Source organism: Arctopsyche grandis, chromosome 6 (genome assembly GCF_051622035.1).
Source record: "Arctopsyche grandis isolate Sample6627 chromosome 6, ASM5162203v2, whole genome shotgun sequence".
Lineage (NCBI taxonomy): Eukaryota > Metazoa > Arthropoda > Insecta > Trichoptera > Hydropsychidae > Arctopsyche > Arctopsyche grandis.
This window is the reverse complement of record NC_135360.1, coordinates 19,351,284-19,374,527: the sequence shown is the minus strand read 5'-3', so window position 1 is coordinate 19,374,527 and position 23,244 is coordinate 19,351,284. Positions and strand designations below refer to the sequence as shown.

The following is a 23,244-nucleotide window of genomic DNA, read 5'->3' as shown; positions in this document are numbered from 1 at the left end:
CCCCTCTATCCCCTCGCCCTTTCGTATATATTTTTTTTGCGTTCCCTTTCTCTCTGGAGAATTTCGCAACTCTTCGAGAATTTCAATTTGCCGTTGGCGAGTGTGAGTGAGTGAGTGAGTGACAGAAACTTTTTTAATAAATCGCTACAAAAGTGGGCGTATTTCGCATGTACCAAGTCGCAAAGAAAATCGATAGACTTCATTAAAAATTATTCGTCGTCAAACTGTTTCGGGACTCTTGTTATTAAAGAAGAGACCTCAGAATTTATCCTTTTTCTTAGAAATTTTGAGCGTTACCGAGCGTTATTTTTATAAATTCAACCAGGTATTTATGTACATAATATATGTACATACATTTTTATATTTGCAATATATTTCTGTGAGGTTTTTTGTTTCTAACATAATATTTTATTCAATGATTCTGTTTTGAATTTCATTTTTTATTTACTATGCCGTAAACCATTTATTGTTTGTTGCTTTCCTACGTAAATTATATTTGTATTTGAAACAGAAAAATGCACGGCTTTGAAACAAATAAAATACAGCATTAAAGGTCTATTCGTACTCTCCGGTGGTTCACGGCTACAGCACAGCACAACAGCTTACGTAAGCGACAGTTTGTATTTGTACTATCCAGCTAGAGCTTCCAAGCCGGCTTCAACCAAAACCGAAAACCGGCTTTTTTTGGCTGGATCAACCGGCTTTTTAAGGTTTCTTAAATTTTTTTTCCTCAAAACTAACAATTATGAATTTCAAATTTCTATGAAAGATCAAAAAAATGTGTATTGGATCCAAACTTTCTTAGGGAATAGGCATATATTTCTTTGAACAACAAAAAAAGGTACGACACTTGAGTTATAGTAATGGACGAAGACCATGTCATAAATCAATAAAATATTATTGAAAGTAATTTCAATAAGGTCTTTCAGAATTTCAGCAAATTGGATTTTCCATAATTTGTAGTTTTTTCGCGTTTAAGCAATTTTTTTTTGTATAAAAATTTAGTAATAAAAATTTAAAACTTCAAAAAAATCTTAATTTTCTGAAACCGGTGAAAGCCGGTCAACCGGCTTTTTATTTGAAAAAAAAACCGAAAACCGGCTTTTTCTTTCTGGTGGCTTTTGGAACCTCTACTATCCAGGACATCACGGCCCCGGCACATTCAGACAAGTTTTGGCGGAGCGCAAGGCAAAATCAGCTTAAAAATACATTACAAAACGCGACGATTCAGCGCAATATTGCTTTTTTAATATGACGTTAGTCGTGCGTAAATACTTCTACAGTGGCCAAAGAAAACCGGTGTTGCTTGATATTTTACGGTAACATAAACTGCTATAGTATGAATAGATTTTTTCGGCTACTGATGTTACTTTCTACTATGTACATCTCCACAACATTAGACATGAATGTGTCCATACAAAATGTACCAAAAAATACTTTTCGCACTGCTGGTTACATGCTGTGCTAGTATGAATAGACATTAATTCGTTGCTGTTTAAAATTTTGACAATTTGGTAAACACAAAATAATATATGTACAGCAACCTTGATAAACCGTAATTGAATAAGCTGTAAGATAGACATGGTGTCTTTTCTGAAAGGCATTCCAACATACATACTTATAAATACCTATAGTTGAGAAAATTTTTGGACGTGATCAATCATATTTTTTTACAAAAATGAACTCAAATTGAGATAAATGCATATATGTATAATATGTAGGTAGAGCAAAATTTATTTTATTAGTTAGAGAGAGATGAAAATTAAAAATATACGTCTTGAATTATGTATGTAACCAGCAGAATTGACTAGTGGTTAGCAAATTATGCTTTCGAGCTGATTAGTCACGGTTCGGTTTCCACTAGTAGCTGATAGTCAGACCTTGGTTTGTGACTCCAGGTGGATCGTTTCCTATTTTCATTGAAACGGTTCCAGCAAATTAGCATCCCTGCCCTATCTCTCTACAAAAAAATGAGTTATTCAGCTTCTCGATTTTTCGCCAATTTGTATAAATGCTGCAAATTTCTCTATTCTCTTTTCTCGCAAAATTTCGAGTTTTCAGGTTTTGCCGATTTGTATAATAAAAATGCTGCAAAAATTTCTCCATAGATGTCACCGTGGATGATATTTGTCAATGCGGTGCAAACGATCGACAAACGCCAGACAGACTGAACCACAGATTAACGACACGTGTACCTTATGCGTGCACACTGCTCGTACTTACACTAAGCGAAATCTACCCGAAGTCCTGACATACCTACCCTGTACACGTTCTATGCTTCTGTTACTTTAGTTCCGAATTTTTCCTTATTATATTATTAAAAACTCGCCAGAAAGATCGAACTCAATTTTAATAATTGCATCTGAGCACATCGAAAGGTTACTCGTCATCTGATGTGCAATCTATCATTCGTAAAGTCGAGAATTGCGTTTAAAGCAGCCATCCAGTTAATCTGTGGTTCAGTCTGTCTGGCGCTTGTCGATCGTTTGCACCAAACCCGATATTTGTATGACTTCGCATTGTATAATTGTATAAATGCTTGTATTGACTGTAGTGATCGTATTGTATCTATGTATATTAATACACTCGTTACTTTGGAGTGATATGTAAAGGCGAGTGTACAAATTCGATTGAAATAAAATAAAAATAAAAATAAAATATGTATACATATCATGTTTCTTGCGGTACATGAAATGTTTTGTTTTATCAAATCAAAACACGCGAAGAATTCTGACAGTTGGTCTGCATATAAAAATATATGTAGGTATATGCAGACCAATATATGTATGTATATGTACATAAAAAAAAAACTTCCACGAAATGGTCTAAATTTTAAGAAAAATTCCCGGTAATCGTCGTTTTGATAGCGATTTGGCTCAATTTGAATAAATTTCCTATTCGAATAGCAAGCACATCACGTATGTGTTGATAAAAATAATGGCATTTTATTTTTAAATAATATTATGGGTATAACAGTAATTTTCGGTGGTGCAGCGGACGATCGTATACTTAAAAAAGAACGTTTGAATTTTACCGATACCATAACCATTTCTATGCAGATGGGTCGTTTCCGTGGGGGTGGAAATCGCATTCGATTTTTAAAATTACCTCTCGGAAACTTTCATTTCTATTTGTCTTTTATCGAATTTACGGAGCTTTTCATACGTGCAATGACGACTATCCGGTTCTTGTCAGCGTACGAGATGCCACTCGGAATATGTAATTGCATAATATTTGAAACATACAAACATGATTATTGGCTTTGAAACCCAATAAAATAATACAGCTTTAAATTTCATTCCTAAATTTTTATAATTTATATACAATTAATTTTCTTGATACTTAAATTTTCTGAAAACTTACATTTCTAAATTGTTAAGTTGTATTTGCTGCGTGAATTTTTCGTGTTATCCAATTTGACCTCAATTACATATGTACATATGTATTATATATGGCACTTGAAATATTAATTTATTTTATTTTATTTTACATACATATGTATATGTATATCAGGAAGGCCTAACAGGTAAACCCCGATGTGCCTTTCTGGGCTTTGCAGCATTTCAAAAACATTTCAACATTTTTTTATTACAAAAATCGCTGAATTTCGAGATGATAAAAAACTCGAAATTAACGTATAAGGATTTCAACTTATATTATATGTACATAAATTTTATTGGACATAAATCATATTCAAATAGTGGTGACATAGTAGTTAGGATGGTTTCTGCCAATTTGATGGAGGAACCGTTTCACCAATGAAATCAGATAAATTGGCAAACTGTGATAGGAAACGATCGACGTAGTCACAAATATCCAAGTCTGTCCAGCAGCACGAGTGCTGCTGGACAGACTTTATAGCTTATACAGCACTTCAGTGCTGTCCAGCAGCACTAAAGAATTTATACTCAGAAAAAAATATTTTCAATATAGGTCAGCTCACGGTATCGAACCCGATGATCTCTCGGTGCTTACCATAAACACAACCACATAAATCTTATTGTATCCTGCTAGCTTCATGTACATACAATATGATTTATTTTAATCCAGTTTAATCCATATTTTCATATCCATATCCTTTTTCCGGTAGTCTATATTTGCTCAATTCGTTGCAGTCGTCTATGGAGGTAACAACATTTACAAAGAGTAGTACATTTGCCTGGACAACCCATAGTAACAGATGGTCTAAATGTGTAGCAGGGATTCTCGATATCGATTTCGCATAAACATATTCATAATGTCTACCCACCATTCACATCGTTTTATTTTTTATCCAGAACGTATTGAAAAGTTATTCCAACGTAGATATAAAGAAGACATTAAAGACTTCGTACAAAAAACTTGGCCGTTCATAAAGAGATTTAAATTTAAATCAGATTTAATATTATTGTGTAGCTTGATACCAATCCTTTCGAAGCTGAAGTAGAAAAATTTTCAAATGAAACAACGAGTTATGTGACCAATTTTGAATTGGAACTTCTATTACAAACGGTATTTTTCCGGTTCGCAATATTGTATCATATACAAAGGAAGGCCTCGCCGAGCTCATCACGTTTTCAATAAAAGCGTATTCCGATGCTGCGGATCGGATTTTTTCGCAATGAAAAAATTTCAAATCTTACGCGAAATCGAATCCTGAACACACCGGCCATTAGGCCGAAATTGAAAAGTTCGCTTTTGACTCTTCGGCCACTTCAGGTGCTGCCTCTGAAAGGTTACCTTTTATTAGAGTCAATAAAAGACATTTCATAAGCGTACGTAACATTATGTATGCTTGCGCAAGAAATACAATATTTATAATACTCATACTACATAGAAGCACACTGAGGCGATATTAAATTTTTAATATAAGCCGTGATTATATTTGTTATACATATATTTTTGATTTCAGATATATATATATATATATATATATATATATATATATATATATATATGTATATGTACAATGTACCTTCGATCTTTGAAATTCGACTGTAGTACAAAACCGTCACTCTGTAGCTCAGAGGGTAGTCTGTTATTCAAAAAGTCTTAGTGGTGAAATCTACCCTTCCAGAGGGTATCCGATGTGACAAAATACCCTTCGTTCGGGATTAGATGCTGAAACATGCTTAGTTGAACAGTTTCCAGGACATTGGGTCCGAATCTCTATAATTCCATTTAAATTGCTTAGCCAGCATCGACAAAATAGGGGATGGGGGCGGGTGGTTTATGAATGGTTCAAGGGGCCTATCGAATTGTTGTTATCATTTTAATTATAAAGCACTTCGCAACTAATATATTTTTCACTTTGATTCGGCACGAAAGGAACGATTCTGTGTCAAAAGAATTCTTATGTAATCAAAGCTCTGTTCTTTTTTAATAAAAAAAAAATAAATTTAATAAAAAAGAAACGGAATAAAATAGATTTTGGTTTGTATTGTATATGTGTGTATTTATAATCATTGTGTAAAAAGGTTTCCAACAAACAGTTAACGAATTTGCGGTTAATTGGTTTAGCCGAATTCGTTTATATCCGAATAAACGTGCGATTTAATTGAATCGCCCACAATGTCAAACGACTAAATAAAAACAGAATTTGTTCGTGAATGTTTACATCTGTGTTATTCTACTAAAATGGGTTTCTGACGTAATTGCGTTAATTCATATGTAATTCAAATGAATTAAAACTGTAAATATATGAGACGTTATATTTGTTCCAAAATCACTATTTCTCTTTGACTTCATTTCAAATTTATTGTTATCATTTTTTTTTTTTTGTCATTTCGATATGTCCAGAATCTCGGAAAACCATAATAAACGTATTACAAGCCATCAGTATTTTTAAAAATTGTTAAACGCAAAACAATATATTTAATGTTTTGCGAAATATTTCTCGAAGTGAAGTTAAGTGGACTTATGCCAATATTAAATATTTCAAATATTTTTCATATGTTGATGGAATAGTATTATATACATAAATCTCATCTGATTATTTTTTCATATATTTAATTTTGAGAATGTATATACATATGTATGTATTTGAATATTATTTAATGCTAACTTGCAACTTCAAATTTTTTAGAAGTCGTCAAAAAGAATTATTCGATTTTATCGATGATTTTGGGTACATGTATATATTTACATACATATGAACGTCCGTCGCTGTTCTGAATGGTTATTAAATCCAGATCGGTCGTCTCCTATTAGTTTGCCAATTTATCATACTTAATTAGTATAACAGATCTAATAATATCACCCCCCCTCCGTCTCCCACAGATGCAGCTAGTCTAAATTGGTTGCTTGTTGCAGTAAACAATTTGTATACCTTAATTTAATAATGTGTTTGGATATTTACGTATATGTATATATGTATAGGTATATATGTACATATGTACATATCATCATTTACAGCAATTCACCATTCACTGCTGGATGAAAGTCTCACCAACATGCTTACATGCTCTTTTGTGCAACTGTCACCTATCTCGGCACACACATTTTTTTTAATTTCGTCTACTCATCTTATTTGTGGTGTTCATTTCAACCTTGTATATTGTTTTTGGGTACCATTTTAACATATTTTATTACCAGTCTAAATTTTTTTCCACTTTCGTCCATTCTTCCAGCTACGTGACCCAGACATTGCCATTTCAAACTCTTCACTATATCCATTAACCTTGTCATACTTCTCACCCACATACATATTATGTACACCATTAGCTAAGATATAGATTTGGGGTGACCTATCATAGCACTATGGCATATATGAAAAAAATAACATGACGTATAATCGGGTTGAAATCTAACCCAATACAATAAATTCAAATTAGTAAAAGCTTCATATGGAAGTGTGAAAAATTTTCAACCTATTTTTAACTATTCAAGTTGATTTTAAACAATTCCTTTCTTTATATTGTTTCTGTAAACTGTCTCCATTCCACTTTTTGATTATATTTAACATAGTCTTTCATGGTGATAAACTTGAAAAATTGTACGTCTCAGTGATCATCTCCTGCCCTCCCCCATCATCAAACCAGTCCATTAAATTGAAGTGTTCCCAGTTAACAATGATTATTTAGGAACCAAATCGTTCAGTGAGATGTTGAAAAAGTGTGAGTTACGGCATATAAAATACATAATTGAGTGAGCTGGTGAATATTTATCAGTCATTAAGAGCAGAAGTCGCGTAGAAATCGTCGCGAAAGATGAAGAGATTCGACTCACGGCAAATATTTGCCCGGCCCGTGTTCTCAGCGTGAATTTACACGTCAATATTGGCAAAACGGAACCGGATATCACGTTTTGGTTGTGCGTAGCGGAAATCCGCCATTGTGTGCGCGCGCACACTCCGCGACTTCCTCTTTTCCGCGGGTAAACACACCGAAACACTGTTTTCACTTGTCACAACCGGGGTTCGGTGGGCCTCTAAGTTTCGGCTTGCCGCATTTTGAAGAAGGGCAGATTTGCAGGGAATAGTGATCCTTAAACGTGTCTAGAATTTAGAGCATAAAATTGTTATTCACGGCTGGAACTTTCCCATGCAATTCTTGAAAAAAAAAATCTATTTATGTACATATATTTTGGTACTAAAGCTTATTTTACACCACATTTTGCGGTTCAGATATCTGAAAAAAATCTTTATTCTTCAATATTTCATATAAACATCATCATCATCTACAACCATTCACCATTCACTGCTGAATGAAAGCCTCTCCAAAACCGCTTCCATTAATCTTTGTTTTGCGCAACTCAATCCATCTCACTCACATATATTTTCCTAATTTCGCCTACCCATCTTTCTTGTGGTCTTCTTTTTACCCTTTTACATTCTCTTGGGTACCATTCTAGCACTTATGCTGTCCATACTTCTAGTTACGCAACCCAAACTATTTAAATCCCTTCACTATCCCGTGATACCCATTTCCTTTTTAATTTTTCCCGCCTATGTACATATTCCGCTTCTTATCTTTCCTCGCTATGCGGAGCATACAGCATTCCATACTTCTTTGAGTGCATTAGATTTAGTGTAGCATTTTGGCGTTTCACAATTATACGTCATCACTGGCAAAACAAAGTGACTTTTTTGATTTAAAAACGGCGTTCATTAGTCCAAACGTACTCCGTCTTAATTCCATATGTCTCTCTATTTCGTCTTCTTCACTACCCAACGTGTTTACTATTTGTCCTTAATATAATATTTTTATTATAAATTTAAAATTAAATTCAAATAATGCTGATAAAAAAGGGTAGGTGGCCAATTTGATAGGAACCGTTTCAACAACAAAATCAGATAAATTGGCAAGATCTGATAGGAAAAGATCGACCTGGAGTGACATAAGTACATACATATATCCAAAGTCTGGCCAGCAACACTGGATCAGGGATCGAAATCATGACCCCTCAGCTGTTAGCATTATACGCTAAACACTATGATGCTATGTTGCTGGCTAGTTGTAAAATAAATAGATATTATAATAACTGGTTAGTGACTTGAATCGGTTGTAAAAAAACATCAGTATTTATAAATTTCACATTTTTGGAAATATTTAAAAATTGTATAATAATATCACTTGGACAGGCTTTAAAATTAATTTTATATAATGAACACTTTGAAAATATTTTATTACAGATAAATTTGTTATCTTTGCTTTGGATTTATAGTATAATATAACATCATAAAGGTGGGTTTAGCCCTTCACTAGGTGGTTTTAGCCCTTCATACGACTCAATGGCTGGTGCTCAAATATCTCACCGTTTATTGAAATCTAATGCTTTATAATAAAGGTTGTATTTATTCATCTCCATTTAATTTCAATTGTGTTAGAAGTTTTTAATTCATATTATAATATGTTATTATTCAAATATTTATATAAAATATATTGCACTTTTTTATCAATCAAATTCCTGGACAAAAAATAAACCACTAGAACATTTAATGTTGACAAGGACGAAAGTAAAAAGGTGCCGACACTTTCCATCACATTAATTAATCGTTCGGTGAAAAATTTCAATATTTGACGGTCCATTCATCATCGGCAATGTATTTGGTTAGTCGTCACACGCTTGACAATCCTCCGCCTTCGATGAAAGCTCTCTCGTGTTATTTTTATTATATTTAGTGTATGTATATATTTATATGTATGTCCATTTGCGATGACGTACACCCAAATACGCTTTTGATTAATGTCCGAAGTTAGCCGACCCGTAAATCATTCACCATATTTGGTCCAGCGATGTGGCCAAAAGTGCCGTGCAAATTTAAACATTTGTCTCTGTATATCTTTTCGATGGATGCTTTCATGGAGTTGGTATACAGTGTGATATATATATATATATATATATATATATATATATATATATATATATATATATATATATATATATATACATATATATATATATATATATATATATATATATATATATATATATATATATATATATATATATATATATATATATATATATATACGTATCGTAAATGTACTTAAATAATTATGTACGTGCTCTGTGATTTTGAACGATGAAGCTCCGTTTAGTTCCCGATCGATTAGTTCGAATGCAACGAATGAAAACCGCATGTAATTTGTCATTCGCGTAATTTCATACGTGAACAATTAATTGCATTTCTCTAAGTTCGTATAAATTTCAAAGCGCTAGTTTTTAAAATCTTATTTAAATTTAGAATTGAAATGTGATATTAAAAACTTCGGATGTGACCAACCCAGGACTTCATCTACATAGATTATAGTATTTGAGGAATAGAAGAAGTATAAATCAAAATTTGTTAATGAAACATATGTACATATGTACACATACCGGCTGTGAGGGTATTTTTGATCCAAATTGAGCGCAAATGTAGGGAAACTTCAAAAAAGACAAAAGCTCTACTTCCGATTGTCGGATTTTATTCAATTTTTTTTTTATTACTTAACATCACTATAAATATTATAAATATAAAACATTAAGAAGATAGAAATAATTTAAAAGGTCAAAATGAAATAATGAAATTTTGTTGTAAAAAAAATTACTACTTCCGGTTTATGAATTATGAGAACCAAAACCTTATCACACAAAGAATACAAATATAACAACTTATCAGTTACTACAAAAAGAACACAAATATAAATTTTCAGCTAGATACGTTCAGGGGTGTAGAAAAAATCGTGTGGTCACAACATTTTTGACTTTCCTAAGAGGAAAAAGTCCCACTTCTTTATTTTTTATTATTTTCATCACATTGATACAAGGATTACACTTGAAATTTCTCTTGAAGAGCACACATGTTTAAAGGGTCGAAAAAAATAGTGGAAGAAAAATCGAACAGTAAATTGTCACTTCCAGTTGACCGATGCTTTGTATTTGTAATATACATACATATATGTACATTCTATATATCTAAATAAGAGCTTTTAAAACTCTATATTCTGTAAAAAAATAAATACGGGCTTTAAGATAAATTCAAATATTTTTCAATAAGAAATGCATTAAAATTATTTTAAGCTTTATAGCAGAGCTAATTAAATCAGGGCTGTGGAGTCATTAAAAAAAATCACGACTCCGACTCCGACTCTGATTCCGATATTTACCAACAACATGATTTTATTTTTGCAAATATTTTTCATGTTAGAGGCATAAAAATAAAATATGATCAAACTTTATTAATTATTTATGTGAATTTATTCTTAAAAACAACATTGCTTCTATTAAATCTGTATTCGTAGAATCTCTCAAACCAGAATTGAGGATTTTAAGAGCGAAAAATAACCGCTCTACAGATACTTGGGTTGGCGGCGATGCTGTAACGATCAACGATGAATCTTTTACGATTTCTGGATACTGCTGTATTGCCATTTTATCATTTAAATTATAAGCTCGGTCAATTTTTTCCACCATTTTTAATGCATCGTAAAATTCATTTTAAATTTTTGAAATAGAGTCTCCTTCGTCTGCTATATTGGGACTCAAACGAGGATGTTTTATTTCTTCTTGTTGAGATTTTTTTCAAAATCATCTTCATATTCAGTGGTGTCGGATGAAGATGATGATAATTCAAGTATTGATTGATCAAAGCTGCCTGATGTTGTCTCGTTTCCCACTCGAAGACCTTTCATACGAATTATTAATTCAAACAGAGCGTTCTTAGCTCTATTTATTTGTTCGGAGTGAAACGATCGGAGTCGCTCATTTTTCACGACTCCGACTCCGAATCCGACTCCGGCCAAAACACCGCGACTCCACGACTCCGACTCCGACTCCACAGCCATGAATTAAATATAATAAAAATCGGCAATTAAGTTTTGTCCTCGTCGGCTCTATTTAATATGTGTTATTGAATATAATTCTCATTATTATATTCAATAACATTAATTAAAGCCCGTAAAGCTTTTCACGTGTACGCCTACTCATAAACACATACGTACACATTTCGTATAATAATCTGAAAAGGTTTCCAAATTCAACGATGGAATCGTATTAGGTGTATTTTGTGGATACAAGCGTTATAATTAAATGTTTACAAATTAATTTCTGCATTATTGAGGATTCGGGGACCAATGCGGTAGGGTCGGGGATCAAAACATGACATGAATCAGAACATACCGTGTAATACGACTAACACCCAGATTTTAGAATTAATCACATATTAATTAATTTGATCAAAAATATATCGAAGCGAAAACAAAAGCACGATATTCTATCATAATTAGCTGCACAAGCTATTTATAATGAAAATTAATTATTAGAGATATGTTGAGTCGAATTTATGTGACTGATATTCAAATAAAGACCCGTATCGAATTCCAATTGTCTTCTTTCCCAGAAATAAGCTAATAAGAACACCACAGCACAGCCATCTAAGTATGTAGATACCTTCACAAAGGAACTTTGTAATACCATCTTACAAATTCGATGCTAATACATGCGAACACGTGTGCTGAGCTGAGCTTCTTCAAAAATAACCTCAACTTCGTATAAAAGTTTTCCCGCTGTGTAATTTGTAAGATCTACATATTTTCTCGGTTAAATTAGAATGGTGTGAGTTTGCCTCGTCGATTTTTGCATAACGTGTCGATTTTTTTTACCAAAGTGGAATGTCACTATAGTGTCTATCTACTCGTACCGTTTTTATAACAAGATCGAGCTATATGGACTGAGGCGATTCAATCTGAGGAAAAATAATTTTCCGGTTATATCTCCGTGTAGGGTGAGCGTGTGCAGGAAAGGTCCACTTTTCAATTTAGTGTTGAAAATGGTAGGGGTTATTACCAGGAAGGCTTTACGTGAAAATATTATCTTTTATGTACATATGTATATATATTCGCCGAAAGAGCGGCCGGACGATGGAGAAGAAGATATGAAGTAATGCTAGGGTTTCCCCGAAATCAAAAAGTGTGTATAGAGTGAAAATAACCAAGATTAAATAGGTATATATGTATGTATGTATGTATGTACAAAGTGGTGTATTTATGTGATGCTGTTGATCAAATTTGAATAATTGTGGCATCCAAATCGATCTTCCCAACCAAAGTTTGTCAATTCATCTGATTTAACTGTCGGGGCGGTTCTTCAAAAACAGCCGCACACCTACTCAATTCCGTTACCATTGTCTGACTGGGATTTGAATTTAAATTGTACACGCTTTGTCATATTGTCAATTCGAGGCAACCTTACATACTATAAAGAAAGTAATGAAAGTACCTACCTACCTACATATAAACAATATAAAACACCGATAGAAAAATTAATTAATTAATTTAATAAAATTTTCTTGAGATGGCGGTATATTCTCAGAGATTTAGCGCTGTCTATTTGCCTAGAGGAAACATTGGTATTGAACAGTATATATAGAAGTTTTTTTATTATATTCTTATTTACGTTTTGGCAGTGGTTTAGATGTGTACATATATTTTATTTTTATTGTTACAAATCAATATACACTCGTCATTACAGATTTGCTCCAATGCGACGGGTGTACGTTAACGAAATACAAAATACATAAACAATCAGAAATCAGAAATACAGTAATACATATACAATCGGAATATATAGCATATAACAATTAATCAGAAATAATAATCATAGAGACATCTATGGATTATTTTTAGATTTTTTTTGTGTACAATTTTTATACATATAATAAATTCGAAATTATAGAGATGTCTATAGAGATATCTATAGATTTCAGATTACTGTGCATAATTATTACAAATTATACACAGGCAGATTTTGTGACAACAGGAATAGATCTAATACCAATTTTCAGGAACCGTTTCAGCAATGATCAGATAAAATTGGCAAACTCTGATAGAGAAACTATCGATTTGAAGTCACAAAACCCCTAAATCTAACCAGCAGATGGCGAGGACTCGAACCTTTGACCTCAGTGGTGCTAAATATATACGCTACCACTAAGCCAAACTGCTGGCTTAAGGGTAGTATGTATGTACATATGTCGACAAACTGCATGTGTATGTACGTATGTACATACACATGTCGAATCGAAACGACTATTATAGTACGGCGAGCGTTATCTCAGACAGACATACAGAATAGCGATATTATATATGTATATATGTATATATATATATATATATATATATATATAGGATCCGGACGTGAAGGATTCCAAGTGAAACGCAGATTAAGTCAGAACTATGTATTTATTAACACATGTCTTCGGGCCTGTTCTCCAACAAGTGACCATAACAACACGCATCCGGTCTCTCCCAGGCATACCACACACACTCTATCTCGGCTCGTTTAAAAATCAATTCTACATTCGGTCATTCCTGACTGTCATTCGCCCTCGGATGACATTCTTCGTCTTTTATATTTTTACAGCATTTCATCTCACATTCTTTTACATTTCATCTTCTACTCTATACAATGTATCATCTTACATTCTTTTAAAACATTTCCTCTATCATCCTCAACAATGTTTAATCTTCCATTCCATAAAATCATCTTATATTCTTCTAAACATGCTTTCAATTGTCACAATTACAATTTAAATCACAATTACAATCATCATCACAACTACATTTCAATACACTTATACATCAATCATTTTACAATTTACATAACAATTACAATTATAACAAATTAATCGTTACACATTTCACTACAAATCAATTTTTTCATTTCAACACAATTCAATCTTCAATAAAGTTACACATAACAATTAAAGTTACACATAAATCATCACAATTACAATTTAAAATTATTTCAAGCAATACAAAACATTAAAATCAATACCTTTACAATGACAAGTTAAATCTTTACATCGGAAACAATCACATTTTAAAACATTACTAGAATTACATTTCAATACAGTTATCTTATATTCTTCTAAGCATGTAACCAAATTAAAACATGATTCAATATACAAAGCACTTCCCAAAAAATACTAGAATAAGCAATAAAACATTACACTTTTCAATCATCAAATTACAAGTAAGGCTTAACTAAAAACCCTCCAGGTATTTCACTTTTTCTCTAATTCACAAACGCACACTTCCCTTCCATCGGTACAACTTAAATTCTATCCAATGCCCGCGGCGATTCTCCGTGAGCATCCGATGAATCTGCCGTCACCCCACAGATTTTCTGCTAGTAATTTACCATAAATGAAGTCAACACATATTGGTTCTAGCTCACTGATACATCCAGTAAGTCTTTTCTCAATCCGTGGATCTATTTTCTTTTCCATTGAATTAACATCAATCCGACTACGACCGAGCTTGAAAGTGAATACAGTGTCTTTTGGTGTTGAAATTTTGAGTGGGTCCCTTAATCCTTCTTGTGATTTAGCCATATCTTTCTCTTTGTCTTTATGTTTCTCCTTTTCTTTATTCTCATCTTCAGAATTCTTCAAATGACTATAATCCTTAGATCCTTTTCCAAATTGATCATCGGGTGGTTCATCTGTATTTGAAAATGATATGTCTCCGTAATCCAAAAGTCTTTTTCTGTGCAAACCATCACTGTTCACACTTACGTCAGCCATGTTCGCATCGTCCTCTTCATTATTGGAAACAATGAGTTCTCTTTGAGCAGACATCTCTCGCGAAGCCCGTTGCTGCAAAGGTCTTTTTCTGTGCAAACCATCACTGTTCACACTTACATCGGCCATGTTTACATCTCCATCAGCCATGTTCGCATCGTCCTCTTGTGTTGGAATACTGACTGGTTCTCTTATTTCTTCTTGTAATTTAGTCATATCTTTTTCACTCGTGTCCACACCGTCCTCTTGTGTTGGAATACTGACTTCTTTTCTTATTTCTTCTTGTATTGGAATACTGACTGGTTCTCTTATTTCTTCTTGTATTGTCAAGACAGTCTTTGTTTTGGTGCTGTTACATTGAGCTGATATGTGCCCAAACTCGTTTCAATTGAAACAACGAGTTCCTCTCGTCTTAAACCTACAGTCGGCTGCTAAATGACCCCGTCCACCACAATTGTAGCATCGTGAACTCAGTCTTTCTCGGTTTTCACGGTTTCTCACGGGTCCCGTCACCCTGGGTTCGTCGTCTGGTGTTTCACCGGCCCCACTTGAATCGGAGTCAATGGGCTCTGCTTGAGCAAGCATTTCTCGTTCTTCAAAGACGAGCTCTTCGTCATCCCACTGGAACTCTTCTATCAGCTTCTGCTTAGGGATAGTCCATGATCTAATTATCCCTTCTGAATCCAGGAACATTCTCGCTGTTCCTACGCAATATACTCTCCCGTAGACCAGTTGCTGCAGGGGCGTCCAGTGGAAGAACTTCGCAAATTCTTCCATGCGCACAATCCACTGGCTGATTGGCACACCGCCGATCCCCTTAAACCGTGGCGCGTAAGTCTCGAATTTGTCTCTGTCAAAATATGGCACTTCGTCTTCTTCTTCCTCTTCATCCTCGTCGTCATCATCTTCGTCTAAGTCCGCGAACCTCTGCATCTCCACGACAGTTAGCCGACGTACAACTGACGCTGACAATGGCGTTATCGTCTTGGATATCATCATCGTCGTGTGGCGTGTTCGCTGACATGACGTCACCGACGTCACGGGCTTCGTCGTACGCGTTCTCGTCATCGCGCGCGCGTCCTAACCTCAACTGTCAAAACTCCGCGTCGTCGTCTGACCGCTTCTGGCTGTCACTGGAATGTCTTCGGGCATCCCGGACAAAGCCCCCAAATATAGGATCCGGATGTGAAGGATTCCAAGTGAAACGCAGATTAAGTCAGAACTATGTATTTATTAACACATGTCTTCGGGCCTGTTCTCCAACAAGTGACCATAACAACACGCATCCGGTCTCTCCCAGGCATACCACACACACTCTATCTCGGCTCGTTTAAAAATCAATTCTACATATATATATAGCCAGCAGTATAGCTCAGTGGTTGCGTTTATGTTTAGCACCAAGAGATCATTGGGTTCGATCCCGGGCTAATATTAAATATACTGCTGGTTAGACTTGGATTTTTGTGAGTCCAAGTCGATCGTTTCTTATCAGAGTTTGCCAATTTTATCCGATCATTGTTGAAACGGTTGCTTTAAATTGGCAAAAAAATCATTTTACCTGCTGTCACAAATCTTTTGTATTAATGTAAGTGCAATTTGTAAAAAAAATTGTACAAGTCTAAAAATTCATATATGTCAATGGATTAATTAATTAATTGTTAATTTCGTGTTCTTCAGCTTCTCGAAATTTTAGTGATTTATGTAATAAAAATTCTGCATTTTTTGTAATTAATTTTCCAGGAAGACGCATTGGGGTTTCCCTGTTCAGCCTTCCTGGTATATACATATATACATATGTAAAAATAAATGTAATGAAAATAAAACATATATGATACGTGATCCACTTATTGCCATTTCAATATCTTTACTTTCATCATTACATCAACCACCTTTGTCATACTTCTAATTCTAACCCATGTGTTCCGTTTCCTATCGCTCCTTATTATGCTGAGCATACATTGTTTCAGACTTCTTTGAGTACATTGGATTTTACGTAACATCTTGGCATTCAATATCCAAGTTTCATGGACATACGTCATCACTGGAAAAACACATTGAGCGAAGATCTTTTAATTTTTTTTTATAGAGCAGTCATGTGCGGTTGTTCTACATAGTCCTATATTGCTGAACAACCGACTCGTTCTCTAACTAAAGGGTCTCTCAGGCTGTATTCGTTGAGGGGGTGGTGGTCTCATATAGAGAGCTCTATTGATCGATTTCATCGACCTTTAAAGTAGGCTTATTTACTAAAAAAAAATCACTCCATTCTGATTTCACACATCTATTTATTTCCTCTTGTTTACTACTGAACATGTTTATTCTAAACATGTAAATAATTACTGGAAATATGAGGTCTCAAACTACAAACATACATACATATATGTATATAACATAAGATCAAACATAACTCTATATTATTGTTTTATCGTTCAAAGCTAATAATAAACCCTAATATTATTTGACTTTTTCAGGACTGAGAGACAGCCTCTACCTTTACATAGCAGTGAGTGTTGGAGGCGCTTTGGTGGTATTCCTATGCGCCGGAGCTGCCCATTGCGCCCTCAGACGCCATTGCCAACGAGGGGACTCCAAAGCCCCAGACATATCGGCGACCACAGATCTGCCCAATGGATTCGGCGACAACATCTCCGAAGTGGATGGTGACATAGACATGACCACGGCGCTGCCCATAGCCGCTGTTAACTCATCGCTCAAACCAGAAAGGGTCGCAGCGTTCTCCGAAGTACCAGCCAGGTACGCGCCTAGAGCCCTCGCAAATGCAGCGTTCGTTCCCGGAGGCCCCGGTAACATGTACGGCCCTGGGGACGAGTACGTGGTCAGCATGGCGACCCTGCCTCGGATAGTCGAGGGCGGAACCCTAAGACGAGGGCCTGCGCCCACTGACGTGGTCGTGAGCCCCCGCAGCCTCAATAGATGTTCCAATGCCCAGTACTATTACGGATGACAAGAAGATGCAAGGGGCATGTGTGATGTCTCCAGAACTTATTGCTTTTAACGACACAGTGCCAGTGGTAAATTGAGCGCGGTGTGACTTTACATATAATATTTATTGACTTTCATATGAATTCTACGTGTGTTTATGTATGTGTGGGTGTGTGCGAACATCTGTCGTGAACTGGTCGTATATATGTATATATTATGTATAGTTTGAGGAAGATTCGATTATTGTCCCACGATTCAAAATTTTAGACGAAAATTTTACAAGGCTGTTTGTCCCCTTTCGTATAGTTATTGATAATTTGAGATGTACGTTGTACATACATATGTATATTCTTCCTATTATTTTTTTTATTGTTTGAATGCTTAATAATTCCTTTGTTTGATCCTAAAGCAGCATTTATCAACATTTTTTATATTTTTCTGTGTCACAGAAGAGTACATATGTACATATATTTCAGTTCAAGTGTTCACTACAGTTTATACACAAAATACTAGTTTTTTTCATACACGAGCTATTAGTATATAAGCTATCTTCAAATAGACTCATCGGGTATCACAGGAAACTTCTGTTTATAGCAGGTATCGCAGGAAACTGTCAAAACCGTTGACATGTCAAAACGCCAAGTATTTACAATGGGAACCACATTACAATGTTGCTATAATTCCAGTTCTCGCTAAAATTAAAAATATTGAAACCCAGTGTAGGCATAATCGATTGAGAATACTCGATCTTATGCCTAATAGTTTGTACATGGACAAACTACATGGTTCGTTTGTCAATTTGTTATTTTGTGTACCCTATAATTGGCCAGATTGGTTCGTATATGAACAAAATACACATGGATTATAAAATATATAATATCAAGAAATCATCCACGGATTTTTTCAATATCTTACGTGGAACATGTTTAAGACCGTTGTACTATGTACAGGTATATATGTATTTATAGTATGAAGTGAATACGAAATTTTTGTTTAATGTTAAAACTGTGAAGGCTTTTAAAAATATTAACGTGGAAGAATTCCAGAATTATTGTAAGAACTAGAAAATCGTTCGAACAAGGTTTCCATTAATGTATAGTGGAAAGTCTTTAAGTTTGATTAAATTAAGAAAGTGTTTTGTTGAATACAAGATCTGTAAAATTAAAGTTTGAGTTACTATCGTGTGTTTCCTCATACATATATTTATATTATATATGTATATCATATCCGTTATAGCATTCTAAAAATATGCAACATAGAATCAGTTCTAAGATGTTTATTACATAATATGTACTTAGACTGAGTGCACAGTGGAGCGACAAGTCTCAACGTGAAGGTCACGTCGCATCGCGTCGTTTCACTATATGTATGTTTAGTTGGAAAAACATTCGGCGATGAGGGTAGACACAACTATTAGCATTCTTGCACATTTTAACATACGTAAAATATACTGATGAAAATGTTTTCGGAATGGAAAATGAAAATGCCATAGAAGAATAATGTACTGGAGCAGCTATCCTGTGCAATGTTATCTACGATTTCGTTTCCCATTTCATATTCGGCTTTGAGATGGTTTCAGTTATTTAAGTTGAGCTAATGAAGGCTGTGTAAGTACATAGATCCGACCGATGACACTCGTTAATATAACATACGTTATACTTCTATATGCTTTCTATTAAGATGGAACACAGCGGATACATACATATATGTAAGTACATATGCATTTATTATTCACATGTGGTGTCTCCAATGTATTTTATTATTTTTCTTCAATGACTAAACTGTACTGAGCACGAATATGGTAATTGAAAAAAATATACAATATCATCTAGTCGCTCATAATTTTAAAAGTTTAAATTCAAAATTATTATTAAGATCGATTTTATATTTAAATTTATTTATTTAAACGACTTCAAAAAAATAATTCTTATCAATTATAAAATCTAATTAATGCTCCAAAAAATGAATTTATAGTTCTAAACTTCTACTTTATTGTCATACTCGTGTTCAGTGATTAAAAAACTATAAGAAAATTTGCAACTCAACAAAGATCCATTTTGTTAAACGCAGACATTTTGTTAAACAGTGCAATTATTCGATTGTGTACAAACAGCTTTTTCAAATATGATGATTTCGTCCGAATCTTAAGGCAACATGTATGTAAGTTTCAGATTGAAAGTGCTGAAATCAAGATTTGAATATCAATCTCTTGAATTTGTGAGGGTTGTAAATACTTTATTTCAATATTATCTAGGTATAAACAGAAGATTGATTAAATTTGTTTTATTCGAAATAAATAACAAAAATTGAAAATTACATTAATATCTATTGAAATAAAGATTGCGTAAAAACGATTAGTAACGAAATTATATTCAACTGATTTCAGTACTTTCAATCGAGATAAATGAAATATGTTGAAATGATTGTGAAATTTCATTGATATGAAGTGTAATTGTATTGTATCAGACATAACTAGTGTTATAATGTGAATAATTCGCCAGGTACTTTGAACATTTATTAAATAATTTAGTAACAATTTCTTTATTTAAATATACACATATGCCAAATTTTTATATGAATAAAAAAATATAGCACGACGAAGTTTTGTATTGAAACATTTTATACTTTCACTGTGATGTGTTTATATTATTTGTGTTGATTGATAGTAAAACGATGATTAAAAAAAATTAAAAAAAAAATGATCAAATTGAAAATTAAATTTATATAAGCAAGAGCTTACTGTAAGGTAAACGTATACGAGAGCGAACAAATTTATTAAACTCGCGATGAAAAATTAATTTATTTCTAAAAAACCTTAACATCTTTCTGAACACTCGTATGATGTTAAATTTAAACCTCTTTGAACGTTTCGGATTTTAGATGTTTAAGGAAAAATTTTATTTACTTTTTTAACAAAAAAATTACGTATACTTTCATGCACTAAATTACGGTTTCTTGGAATATTTCAAGAATCTAAAAGACTGCCGTCAAAATGACGAGCTTTCACCGAAGTTCACCTGATTTTAATAAACCCACAAAGTAAGTAGATGCAGATTAACAAAAGCTGACCCTTCGTACAACAAAACCGACCTACTTAAATTTTATAAAGTGGTTGTCATATTAAATTTATGATCTGTATGACGCCATTTTGTCACTATATCTATCGTCTTTCTAAATTTTATTTCAATTATAACGATAAAGTCAGCTTTTGTGAATCTGAATCCAAAGACATACAATGCATAGATAAACATTTTAAAGCAATAACAATGTATGTAAATCATTGATAGTGTTGTGTAAAAAGAAAATGTAATAAGAAGTTGATCGTTTATTGAATTGCGAATGGGATTCGTAGGATTTGCGGGTCTAATAAATAAATGTACTGTTATTTAACGAACAATTCGTTTCGAATATTTTACATGTTAAACAGAATGTAATCGATTTATGGAGATGTGAAAAAATTGTACTATATAAACATATATGAAAGTTAGTAAAAATTAAAATTATTCTATGTAAGCGTTTTGTATGAGTGTATATATTTTATCGAAGAAATTCTTTTATCGAACATTAAAAGAAAGATGGCACAGAAATTGTTAATTAACTGTATTTAAATATATATATTATTAAAATGAATTTACCAAACTTTATCATAATTTTCCTACATTATTATTATTACGTTTAATGGTTTTGTATGGTATTATTTTCAAAATTTCAAATGTACTGTTCCTTAATACGGGGTTAAAATTATGCGAAAATTCATAGAAAATTCATAGAAAATTCGACAAGACTGGAAAATTAATCAATAAATAGTACAACTTCTTCTAAATAGTAAACGATTTTATTTGTATTTAATTTCAATTAACATATGATACACAAATATAAATAATATGTCACACTATAGATTTCTTTCCAATTTGATGCATTTATTTGATTATATTGTATAGTTGATATTGGCACCGATTATTCAATAATTTTTAGTTTTATTTTAAATTAAGATTTTTTTATATCATTAAATAAAATGTAAATTATTATGTAAAGAATATGAAAAAAATAATAAAAAAATACTATATTAACGAAAATTTGTTTTATTTTGAAATTTTTTCTATACAATATTTTTATTTTGAAATTTTTTCTATTCAATATTTTTATTTAATTTTACTTAAACAACATAATTGAAAATGTATTTGAGTTTTCAATTAATTACTACATAAAATTTCAATCATGTTTTCATTGTTTTTTGTATACTGAGAATTTCGTGTTAATTTCACGAGCGGAAGCGATTGTTACTTCAACGTCAATTTGTTTTGCGAAAACATTTCACAAACAAAGTATTTTGTATGCAAAAAAAGGAAATGAAAATTTGAAAATAAAAATTTTACAATTTCATACAACATTATATATTGAAAATATTACCAATGAAAAAATTAAGGAAATACACATTTTTTGCTTAAAGAACGTGAAAATGAAAGCGAAAAACATTTTTCATGCGAATTGCTAATAAATATTCCATATGTACATATGTATGAAGTTATATTGTAATTGTTACGAATATATCGATTTTAAAACCATTTTCACGTTCTTTAAGCAAAAAAAATGTGTATTTCCTTAATTTTTTCAATGGACAGACTTGAGTAAATAATTGACAGGCGACCGACTTCCAAATGATAAACGACCGTAAACTCAACTTTAATTAGTTTTTTCGCAAATGTAAAAAATAGAAAATTGCCCTAAAAATACACCCAACAATATATTATATAATACACTCTTACATGTATTGTCGAGAAAAAAAGAAGAAAAACAATGGAGGAAAAAGGGAGTTGATTGTCGGCGAGTTTCGGCCGTTTCTTTCGCGAACAAAAGGAACACAAGGAGATCAATTAGAGAAAACGAGTAAAAATCAAGAGAAAAGAAACTCGTTTCAATTAAACTAGCAATCCAAGATCACCGACAGATCAATGGGGGTTCAAATCTACAGATTCACTTCATTAATGGCGTCAATCTCCTATAGACCACTAATGGCATCAAAACAAATACTGCCGAAACGTACAAACACACCGTATTATACACGTTTGGGTACACATAATCAATCTCTAATTCTCATTCTCGTAATACACGCCATAGATACGTTAAAATACTGGCATTCACACATGTACACATGTTGTTAAAATATTCGTGTAGCTCATGCTGGACAGTCTGCGGCCAATTAATACCACTCTGGTTCCCTAATTTTATCTGTCCATTGGGAATTGAGCCTACGGCCGTTCCAAGCCGACAACCATTCAACATTTGAACGATACTATTAATCTCATTTAAATTTC

The 23,244-nt window shown here is 33.1% G+C and overlaps 1 protein-coding gene across 1 annotated transcript in view; it reads left to right on the top strand.

The window, feature by feature from the left end:
• The window catches only part of LOC143912637 (uncharacterized), a 67,895-nt gene extending 47,374 nt beyond the window's left edge, over positions 1–20,521 (top strand). Inside the window, 1 exon segment of the mRNA XM_077431932.1 lies at positions 17,458–20,521. Coding sequence (XP_077288058.1) covers positions 17,458–17,951 — 494 coding nt within the window. The 3' untranslated portion in view covers positions 17,952–20,521.
• The last annotated feature ends 2,723 nt before the right edge of the window (positions 20,522–23,244 follow it).